This window comes from Ostrinia furnacalis, unplaced genomic scaffold (assembly GCF_004193835.3).
Source record: "Ostrinia furnacalis isolate ACB-3 unplaced genomic scaffold, ASM419383v2 OfSCF0438, whole genome shotgun sequence".
In the NCBI taxonomy this organism is placed as follows: domain Eukaryota; kingdom Metazoa; phylum Arthropoda; class Insecta; order Lepidoptera; family Crambidae; genus Ostrinia; species Ostrinia furnacalis.
Window position 1 is genome coordinate 1 of NW_021130677.1, and position 11,200 is coordinate 11,200.

Below are 11,200 nucleotides of genomic sequence, written 5' to 3' on the forward strand. Positions count from 1 at the left end.
TATTTCGGTACGAAACACTATCATTTGACGGTGTCTGGCTGCCAGCTAAATCTACGTGTATCTTAGACTTGTAAAATGATATGGTGTATTTATCATCACAAGTAAATTAGATAAGTTCCTAAAAGGGTACTTAGGTATCAGTACGTGATTAAACAGAGCTGTAAATAACTGAAATACACGCACACGGTATACACAGGTATAAAATAATTGTAGTTTTCAATGACTTTCGAATTCAAAATCCATTTGAATCAGAAAATCAGTTCAAACTTTTTTCACTAAAAGCGCTTTAACATTAGGGCGTTAGAAGCGCGATGCGCGGCAGCGGCGTTTTTATAATGTATTGTGAAGGCATGCATCCGCTGTCACATAGTATGAAATTGTCGGCAGCGCGTCTGTCGCGCGTTTGTCGCGCTGTTCAATCGCCTAAATGTGAAAGCGCTCTAATACTTTGGCTCCTTTGGGAACCATACCCTAGACCTTTAGGCCTCAGCCTCGAATTTAGCGGGCAGCGGGGCGGGAGCGGCGGCGGCGCGGGAGCGGGGCGGGCAACGCAGACCCGTTCTCCAAACAAGCGGGCAGCTCGCGCGGCGCTTTAGCGGCGAAGTGTTGTGTTCGGGGTTGTGTTGTCGAGATATTTGTTTTTATTCGCAAACGAAATGTCTGAACAACGGCGACAATTTTATTTCGATTCAAATTTATTCCTAACGCTCGATTTATTGTGGGCAAAAGGAGTGCGCTGCCCGCTCGTTGCCCGCTCTCGCGCCGTTTTCGAGAACCGGTCTATTTGATTTTACGCATATGATCCTGCCGCTCCTGCGCCGCTACCGCCGCCGCCCCGCTGCCCACTAAATTCGAGGCTGAGGCCTTGGGACTCACAGTAAGTTTGTTGCAGGCAAGCAGCGGTTGGTATGGGCAGAATGCCGCGCGCCGGCGCGCTCTTAGTGGCGCTAGCGGCGGTGCTGCTCGCTGCGGAATGGGCGCACGCGTCTTATATTGATCCAGGTATATCATCATCATCATCATCATCATCATCATCAGCATCATCATCATCGTCATCATCATCATCATCATCATCATCATCATAATAAAAAGCGCTCTTTAGTGCTGCTTGCTGTGGAGTGGGCGCACGCGTCTTATATTGATCCAGGTACATCATCATCATCATCTTCTTCTTCATCATCATCATTGTCGTCATCATCATCATAATGATAAAATACCGCTCACCAGCGCTCTATAGTGCTGCTTGCTGCGGAGTGGGCGCACGCGTCTTATATGTATTGATCCAGGTACATCACCATCACCATCTTTTTCTCTTTTTTTCTCATCTTCATCTTAGACATCATCGTCATCTTTATATCCATCATAATCATCAGTATTAACGTCGTTATCATCATCATCACCATCATCAAGTAATTTTGTCTCCACTGCAGAGCATGAGCCTCTCAAATTTACCAAATGCAAATGGCGGATTTAGCCTACACTCTATACTAAATTCTTGGCCTTGTGAAGTAGCAAATCGAACCCACATCGTTGAATAGAGCTCTGTGATTGGTTCATGTGTGACTTTGTGTGTCCACGCGCACTGTGAGACCCCATAGTAATGTTTGAAAGGCTATTGTCTGGGACACCGGTCTACAAGGACGCGTTTTATTACGCTCCGCGAATTTTATTCGGAAACCATGGAAAAAGTGAAGTTTTTACACAGTGTTTAGTACCACATTAAAGCTAACGAACCGGTCGATCTATTAGTGCAAACAGTTTTCTACAATAATTCGTCATTCAAGAAATAGAAGCAAAAACAGTCCAAAATTTCATTAACGGCCGCGTATCACTGACCTACGACAACCCGCAGCTCGCTCGCTCGCGGCTTGACCCGCGCCCTGCCTCCCGCCGCTCCCCGCCCGCCTCCGCCTTTACGTCGCGCGAAATCTAAGTGTTGAAAATGTCCAGGGGAACTAAGTCGCAGACTTTAAAATCGAAGATGGCAGATGAACACCCATCCCCAAATGCTGATATGTCTTCCCTGCTTGCTGAATTGCGGCAATTGAGAAACGAATTAAGTGAAGTAAAACATCAAAACTTAGACATCAAAAAGGAAATGTCCTCTATCTCTGACACCCTACATCAAACGCTAAAAGAGCACTCAAAGCAGATGGAGAGGGCGAAGCTGGAGATCGCGGATTTGAAGACCACAGTCGTAATTCTCCAACAACAAATCGCCTCACAGGAACAAGAAGGTATGAAAAACCATCTAGAAATAGTTGGACTAGCAGAAAGAGACAACGAAAACCTTTACCATGTTGCTATGATGGCATCTAAAAAAATTGGAATCGAGTTGAATGAATCGGACATTGACGAGGTGGTAAGAGTAGGCGTTAGAAGCCGCCAGCCCCCGAACAGACCATCCCAAAACAACGCTTCACGTCCACGTCCTATTGTTGTTAAACTAACAAGGAAAAGAAAACGGGATGATGTTATGAATGCGGCGAAAACCAGACGAAATGTGACATCGGAGGGTCTTGTAGACGGTGAACCGACCAGGATATTTTTTAACGAGAGGCTCTCCAAAGAGAATCGGAAATTATTTCGTGAAGCTCGGTCACGCGCCAGCGAACATGGGTTTCGTTACTGCTGGACCCGAAACGGCTCTATCTTCGTCAGAAAAGCAGACAACAAACCGGCTATCCGAATCTCAACTCACAAGGACCTGGAAGATCACGTCGGGACAGCTGTCCAGAAAGAAGTTACACCTGCATAAGCCGAGTCCTTCAGATATGTATAAGCCTTATGAAAACTTACTTATTTTATCCACCTTACTAATATATCGATTGTATAGTTCAATTAATGTCGTAATAGGTTTAGCTCAAATACGATCTCATTACTATATTACGTTACTTCCTTTAACAAACTTATTTATCACTACACTGACTACACTCTCTCACACACCCATACTACACACGCACACTTACATCACACACAGAGGACAAAACAAAGAGTTCCGAATTAGCGAGTACAATCTATCTTTATATTCCCTACTTGACATATCTTTTTCCAGTCTTTTAGGTATAATAATATTTAAAAATGACTAATTTAATGAGAGACTTCGACGATACTCTATCTATAGATTGTCACTCGCTCGATAACATAGAATCTTGTTCAGATTTTTTAAGCCCGGAACTCAATTTTAAATGTCTAACTTTAAACATAAGAAGCATACAACTTAACTTTCATTCACTTCTGATTACTCTTAAACGTCTAAACATGAACCTGGACGTCATAATCCTGACAGAATGCTGGTTAAACGAGAACTCTATTATTCCAGAATTGCCTGGTTACAGCTCATTTAGGACTCATAAATTTATAAACAAGAGTGGCGGAGTTACTGCTTACATTAAGAACTCCCTACAATATAGTGTTAACGAGTCTTTGTGTGAAGACTGTAACTGCCTTGAGATCGAATTGGATGGGAGTTTATTGATGTTAGGGATTTATAGGTCACCCGCTTTCACAAACGTAAGTAAGTTCTTGTCATCCCTTAATTCTATCTTAGTAAATAGTAAAAATAAGAAAATCATACTCACAGGCGATATAAACCTAGACCTCTGCGCCCAACCCCTGAGTGAACAGTGTGCCGAGTACGTGTCTCTTTTGAGCGAACACCAACTTATCCCAGCAATAACCAAGGCAACCAGAGCGAACGCTTGTCTAGACCACTTTTTCGTGAAAAAACCCGACCAGGCAGTCGGACTGGTCTGTATTACGGACATTACAGATCACTACACTTGCCTACTAGGATTAGCAGTCGGCCCGCCTAGAAATCCCATAACCCGTTTTCGACTCAAAATAGAAAATGAATCAGTTGTACACAAAATTTCAGGAGCAGATTGGACATCAGTTACTAAATGTCAAGATACTAATGAAGCAGTATCCGTATTGAGTAAAATCATAAACGACGCTATAGTAAGTAGTACAACAAAAATCAAAGTCAGCCGCTCGAAGTTCAATCTTAAACCGTGGATTACACCTGGTTTGATTAGATGCCAGAAACATAGGGATCGTCTCCACCTTAAAGCTAAGCAAAATCCGGAAAATCAAGTAATAGTCACATCGTACAAAAGATATCGTAACTTTCTAAACAGTATCCTTCAGAAGACTAAAAATACCTACGAAAACCAAAACTTAATTGCTAACAAAAATAATCCGAAGAAACTCTGGCATACAATAAAAGACATATGCCATTTAAACAAGCCTTTAAATAATTATTCCACTAACCTCATACAAAACAAAGACGATCCGAAATCCTCCGTAAACCAATGTAATAATTTCTTTGNTTTGTGAATACGGACGTTAGTCACCTTTTATAACATCCATTGCAAGAGTGGAAGTGTTCCTTTTTTTTTTTTTTTTTTCGTCGGGAAATGCTTTGCGCATACCCACTGGTCTATGGGGACGGCCAGTGGGTTATGTGGGACTCTCCCCGCCTACCCACTAAAGGCGGGGCCTACCCACTAAAACCCGACGGTTTCCACCAGAGCCCAAGAGCAAGCCTCTCTGGCTTCGAGGGAACCCCCAATCCCCTCCTCCAGTTGTTTTTTATAGAGGTTTTCTCCTCGCGGCCCTGGTAAAACAGGACCCCCGGCCCGCCGTAGCGGGTTACGGTCTGCTCTATGCCGCTGCTCGGTCAGCTCTGCTGATCAGAGAGGTACCGAGAGCGGCCCTCCAAAGAATGGGCCCGGGCAAACGCCCCGCCAGCCCCCACCTGTGGGGGTTTTTAAAGATGTCCCCTGCATCGTGGCCCGGGCAAATGCCTCGACGGCCCCCGGCCCACTCAATTGTGGGTTACGGGTTGCCCGACAGGCCCGCCGAGTTGACGAGACCTGCCGCGCAGGTGAGAAGTTAGCCGCCCGCGTGAACAGACCACGCGGACGTTGCCCAGGGTGCACCACGAGGAGGTCCCTCACCATCGCACCCCAGAGTGGAAGTGTTCCTTGACTAAATCTGCCTGGCCTTGTAACTATAATTTTGTTAAAATCGTCAAACACGCGGCATTCACAGGTTCAACAATAAAGTTGAATCACCACTCATAAAATATACTGCGTAAGTTGTAAGAGATTCAGGAGGCCCTATTAACTTTAAGCATTAATTAAGGTCTAAATTGCTAGGTGAGCCGCGTCTAATGCCAAATTCGTCGCCGAGCCGCCACACTCTGATTAGCAAAGCCATTTTGTGAATATGGCATAGACGGTAGTGATGTGTGTTATATCACATTATTCTTTGGTTATGTCGGCTAACCTTAGTCTTAAACGTGTCATTTTGCCAGATATATCGAAAAACTCTTATCCGAGTTGGTAGCCACAAGATTAAGGTAGGTACTTGAATTATTTTATAAAAATAGCTGGCAATTAACGCCAAGGTTAGATGTAGGTTGTTGTCGACACGACAACAAGAAGAATGTGAGCTGTCAGTTGAGAAAAATGGCAGAGTAAGGGCCTCGTTCACCATATCCGAGTAAAGTGTCAAAGCTATTCGTTGCTTAAACTCACGAGCAGCAATTTATCTAATTTCACCATCTCTGAATAACGCTAAAATACTTCTTATTTTACTTGCCTATTCTTCTTCTTAGTCGGGCACTCTTGTCAGAGTGGTCGTGGTTGCGCTGACGAGGTACATGGTGGAGTGGTATGGTATAGTATCTCCGAGGGTAGCTCTCCTGGCGATATGCTTCTATTTCTGACGGTTAGAGGCGTCGCGAGTACACTGGACTTTACTTGCTAAGTAGTGGTAATCAGGTAAGTAACTAATTAATACTTTACTCGGAGGTGGTAAAAGAGGCTATCATTTAAGTTCACTGAACCCTTTCGTTTTAAAATGGTCGAATAAAATACACCAGCTGAAAAGTTGCTTACTCTTCACAACACTAGTTTGGAGACCTAACGCGTCCTCATTGTGATAATTACATGAAAATCTCTGAAAACTCACGCTTTCACACTCGACTCACTAACGAGGGTCGGATTCTTTGTAATTAGGGTGTGAATACGCCATATAATCTAATTCCACAATCAGGTGCCGAAAGCATTTGGGTTTCGGCCATCTTTCGGCTTGAATATTTAACGCGCGTGACATTTACGTTTGCCACCTTCCAATTTTGTGTGGGTTTTCGAATTAGCATGTAAATAACACATTTGGACCCCTGTTACGCTAAAGATTTTTATATGAGAGCTTTAGTTTTACTTAATTCTTGACATGTCTAATTGTCTATATTGCAAAATAATGTTCCAATATTTCTGCTTATTCTTCTCATAATAAATTCATACCACGTTTGGGGGAGGCATTTGTCTAGTAGTGGACGTCATTTTAACTGTCATTTAGTGAGTCCTGATGTTCGCATATTTGTTTCTTATTGGGACCACATGGCATATTTTATTTGTCATAGTGATGCTGATGTATCGATGCTTTGAGTACGATAGTAGTATTAAATTTAATAAATCGACACAAATACTTGAGCTTTATGTCCCTCTAGTTTACATAATACGGATTTCAGTACTTAGGGAGAAACACAGACATGGGCTAAAAATATGATGATTAAGAACTTACTACTCATTTTCTCTCTCCAGGTGACGAAGACGTAGAGGTGAACTTGCCGGACTACGGGGAGGACCCAGCAGACCTGCAGCTTCTTCAGGATGTAGGAAAGTGAGTTCTTTTTCCAGAACATACCAAAAATCCAATTTAGACGATGGAGTTTCGTGATATATTGATGGTGTTCTCAATTCATATTTGTATAGATGGCATGCCATGGTCTTATTACAGAAAAATATTTTTTTTCTTCTGTGCTAAAATAAAGTCTCAGAAATTTTATGGCAACAGAATGGAATTAAGTTGTTGGAGAAATTGAATTCGTGAAAGGACAGGCGAAAGCGTAAAGTATCCGTTGATTGTACTTTCTAGGTCACTTATTTTAGTTCCGAACAATCCAATAAGTAGGTACAAGATTTCAGAATTTTGTAATAAGATCATCGTTTTTAAATAATCTCTTTTCATATCGAGTAATGTTTTAAAAATTAGAACCTTCAGTTGGATGTCCCTTTTGTACATTTTGCCTCAGTTCAGATTTATCCCCGAGTGAAGTGCTTGTGTACTAAGATATTCCCAAACAGTCTGCATGCCCGCACTTACGTTGTTAGAGCACGAACACGAACTTAGGCTAGGATGTGATGATGTGGTTTCAGACGATCGTCGCTGATCTACGTTTTCAGGCGCGCCTGTATCCGGAGAGGTGGCAATTGCGACCATCGCCCTGGGGACTGCTGCCACTCCTCCTCCTGCCGCTGCAACCTCTGGGGCTCCAACTGTCGCTGCCAGCGCATGGGGCTCTTCCAAAAGTGGGGGTAAAAGCCCCTCACCCACCACCAGCTCCCCTGAAGCGGCGACCAACTCCAGCCAGCCGACTTGACCGCCGTTCCATTGGATGCCACAACCACAGCTATTAACACGGACCCGTTGCGTTTTATTCGTTTCCACTTCCCACACCTTCAGTAGTATTTCTTAAGAGCTATCGCTTAGAGAGATTCGAATCGAAAAACAGGGACCTAGATTTTAGTTCGGAAATATTTTTGGACCATTATACAAAATTTAGGAATGGTATCTTTCGTTTGAGGATTAGGCATTTCGCGTTCATTCGGTTTTGCGTTGTTCTTTTTCTGATCGCGCTGAGTGTCCGCTTACGTGGTTGGACAATCACCCAGCCTTATTGTCCAATCCGTACGCCCCGACGCCAAGCTCGGCCGATCGGATTCTGCCAACTGCCCCTGGCTGACGGTCCTTGGCCTCTTAGTTTCAATTTTCGTTTCTGCCAACGGACCCGACGTCACGGAGACAGTTCTATTTATTGCAATGTATGTATGTAGAGATAAGTAAGCTAATGTAGTAGAGTAGCGGCTAATTGATGGTAAACTTATGTCAATAGGAAGTAGCAAATACAAAATAGAAAAAAATATATATGTAACTTTTAAAATAAATGTTCTAGTCATATAAGAGACTAACGGTAAAGGAAACTTGGTGAAAGACGCTGTAATAAGCCTTTGTATTAACAGCCACTTGTATTTGCGATTGGCAACTTAGATTTTTAAATACCTATTAACATGTCATAATGCATAATTCATAATTAATAAAACGAATCTTTAATGTACTCTGTGTGACTCTCGGACAGGGGGTATATGGTATTGCAGCCTAGTAGAATCTTCTGTACGTAGCTTCTTACATTGTACGTTCCTGATCACGGAATATAATAATTGTATTATTACTAATATTGGAATATGGAAAATGATAAATTATATTAATAAATGTTTATGGACGAAAACTTGCACTTTTTTTCATATCCCTTGTCGTTTATCATACATAATAGTACTATACTCTCTCTCCCCTTGGATTTTTATGGGGTGACTGCTTGTCCTATTTATGGCGAATAAAATTGGGGCGTTGATAGATTGCTGTGTATTAGAAAAAATATTTCAAGATACGAATTGCTCTGTAATGTACTTGTCGTTTGTGTTTTTGACGTTGATGAATGCGAATCGTTTAAAATCGATCAATTGAATCGCGCTGAAAGGGCTCCGTTAGTAAACATCGTTTGAGTGGGATTGTCAAAGGATTATCTCAATTTTACCCATTTTCAGCTAAAGAATATTAATCAAAAATAGTCAAAGTTACAAATATTAGATACCCAAAAAAAATATTTCAGTCTTGCTGAACATATAAAAGTGGGTAGGTAAGAAACAAACGAAACGTCTTCGTAGGTACTTACTGTCTGTAGAACAGAAGTAGACTAGATAAAATAAAATACGAGTATAACAAGAAAAACAACTTCCCTATGCTGCCAATGTCTATGTATCAGGATTGGATGGTAAGTATAAAATATAGGTAAGTTAATATCAGGAAAACTATGACAAAGCTGAGTAAAATAACATAAAACAAATCTCAAAAACCTGATTTTCTTTGAACCACTTCGTAGCCATATTTCGTATTTGGCTTCAATACGGGAATACAATACATCTGAAAATAATTATTATGTAAGTATAATTAAAAAAGTTCATAATTTAACAATAACAAAAGATTAATAGTACACTAATCCACATAAGTAAAGTCACTGTCAAAGGCTAGTTATTCAAAAGCACTCGAGAGGAAGGCAATCGATGTGGCTAACTTAAAAGGAAGTTTACCGTCCAGGGCAATACATCAAAACCCGCATTAGCCACTTTTATAATATTAAATGGAACTTTTTACGGATCATCAATTTTAGTTTCGATCCTTCTAAGGCTCCTCTCAAGGCCTAACTTCTCAAAAGATGCTTGCTTAAGTGAAGCAGCAAATTAAACGCACAGCGTTGGTTGAATAGATCTCTAAGATTGGTTCGTGTGTCACCCTGTGCATCCACGCGCACTGTGAGACCTCATAGTAATGTTTGTGAATGGCGCTAGTTTAGCTAGTTAGCATTTTAGCTTAGCACTTCAATACTGACCCTAGAGTCTAGGAAGGTCTGCGAGTTACATTTTAATAAAAATGGCTTTAAAACAAACAAACAATTTAGACATTTATAACTTTTTCATAAATGTGTGAAGAAGGTACTTTCTTGGGAACGAGATTTTCCTCTTGAAAAAAGAACTTACTATGTAATACACCAGTTTTTCGCATTGAGGAAACGAATTTTTGGAGGTCACTTTTTTAAGTAAGTAATTATTACCTTTGATAATCTTACCCTTACTTACCTACTCACTATAAACTTATTTTTCCGAGTCACACCATCTAATGAACACGGTACACCAGTGTCATGTGCCCTTTGCGGAACACTGCAATACACACTACACTTAACCTTAACTTAACTACCTTCTAAGAAGAGTTTCTAGAAATACAGCTGACAAGCGACTGGTCATGATTATTTATTATTGTTGGGATTGCTACCATGTCTTAATTTACATGGTCATGAGTTCAAGTCTCAATGCAATAAATTTAAATCGAGTGGAGATCTAGTTATTATAAAATATTATTACAAAGAATCCTTGGGTGAGGCCTTTGTCCAGCATTGGACTTATTTGACTAAAACGAGCGAACTAATGAAAAAGCACTGGTTAAGTGATCAGACTTTTTCTTTAAGGGGTCTGACATAAAAAGTTGAGAGCCACAATTCTACAATGTAGTAAAATGAATTATTAAACTTCGCCCACTTCATTTCTGGTTTGCAACAAGACATTAATATCTTCGCATTATTAACTTTTCCTCCAGCGTAATTAGTTTTACCACAGAATAATAATAAGTACTACGTACAGAAGTTTTACTTCGCGAAGGTATTTAAAAAAATGTATGCTCAATGTTATTAACAATATGGTGTAATTTAGCCTGTCTCAAGAGTCAAGCACCATTTTGTTGACAAACGTCAGTGATCGGCACTGCGCCGAAGCTATAGGGCTGACTTCGGTAAAATGATGTGACGTGAGGTGCCAAACTGCGGAAAATGGCGGAGGAAATACATGATTTAGCATGAATTATCATGAATAATATTAACTACTTACCTATTTACCTCTCAGTGTATTGAGGCAACTTAAAAAAGTACATTCTGTGTTTTATTATTATTTAGGCAGTTAAATACTGCACAGTATTTAGTACACCATTTTCTTTATTTTCTTCCATCATACACAAGAATACGCGTGCGTGAGTCAATGTTCGCTCGTATGTGAGGCCTTGTCGAATAGTATCCTGTAGGTGGGCCATCGTGCGTGTTTTGTTTTCGATGTAAACTCGCTATTATTTAGGCAGTTAAATACTGCACAGTATTTAGTACACCATTTTCTTTATTTTCTTCCATCATACACAAGAATACGCGTGCGTGAGTCAATGTTCGCTCGTATGTGAGGCCTTGTCGAATAGTATCCTGTAGGTGGGCCATCGTGCGTGTTTTGTTTTCGATGTAAACTCGCGGAGATGAACAGGCCTGGTTTTACTCGTAGTTCTCATAAAGTCTTAAAAAGGTTAAATTTTAATCTAGAAGTTCTTTGAAAGAGAGTAATGAGATCTGACATGTGACTCTATCTTTAGAAAATCTTTATCTATAAGTAAATCAGTAACCGATGGGGCAGCAAGGTTCTGGAGTGGAGGCTACGTATCGGAAAGCGCAGCGTGAAACGTCTTAGAATAGACATCCTCATAA

General features: G+C 41.0%; 1 protein-coding gene across 2 annotated transcripts; it reads left to right on the forward strand.

Moving 5' to 3' along the window:
• Window positions 1-818: 818 nt before the first annotated feature.
• Window positions 819-8,161, forward strand: LOC114364870 (U8-agatoxin-Ao1a). Of its 2 annotated transcripts, none has more exons than XM_028321215.1 (3): window positions 819-1,002; window positions 6,615-6,693; window positions 7,230-8,161. In XM_028321215.1, exons 1-3 carry the CDS (start codon window positions 909-911, stop codon window positions 7,390-7,392), a joined length of 336 nt encoding a protein of 111 aa, XP_028177016.1. In that variant the 5' UTR covers window positions 819-908; the 3' UTR covers window positions 7,393-8,161. The 2 variants fall into 2 exon arrangements, with proteins under 2 accessions (XP_028177016.1, XP_028177025.1); XM_028321224.1 differs by having other exon boundaries at window positions 7,257-8,161.
• The last annotated feature ends 3,039 nt before the right edge of the window (window positions 8,162-11,200 follow it).

Excerpts from the sequence above, each read along its gene's own strand:
- LOC114364870 (XM_028321215.1), top strand. The coding sequence starts at position 909 with ATGGGCAGAATGCCGCGCGCCGGCGCGCTCTTAGTGGCGCTAGCGGCG. Across the intron at positions 1,003-6,614 it reads CGCGTCTTATATTGATCCAG|GTGACGAAGACGTAGAGGTG; the intron begins GTATATCATCAT and ends TTCTCTCTCCAG. Across the intron at positions 6,694-7,229 it reads CTTCTTCAGGATGTAGGAAA|ACGATCGTCGCTGATCTACG; the intron begins GTGAGTTCTTTT and ends ATGTGGTTTCAG.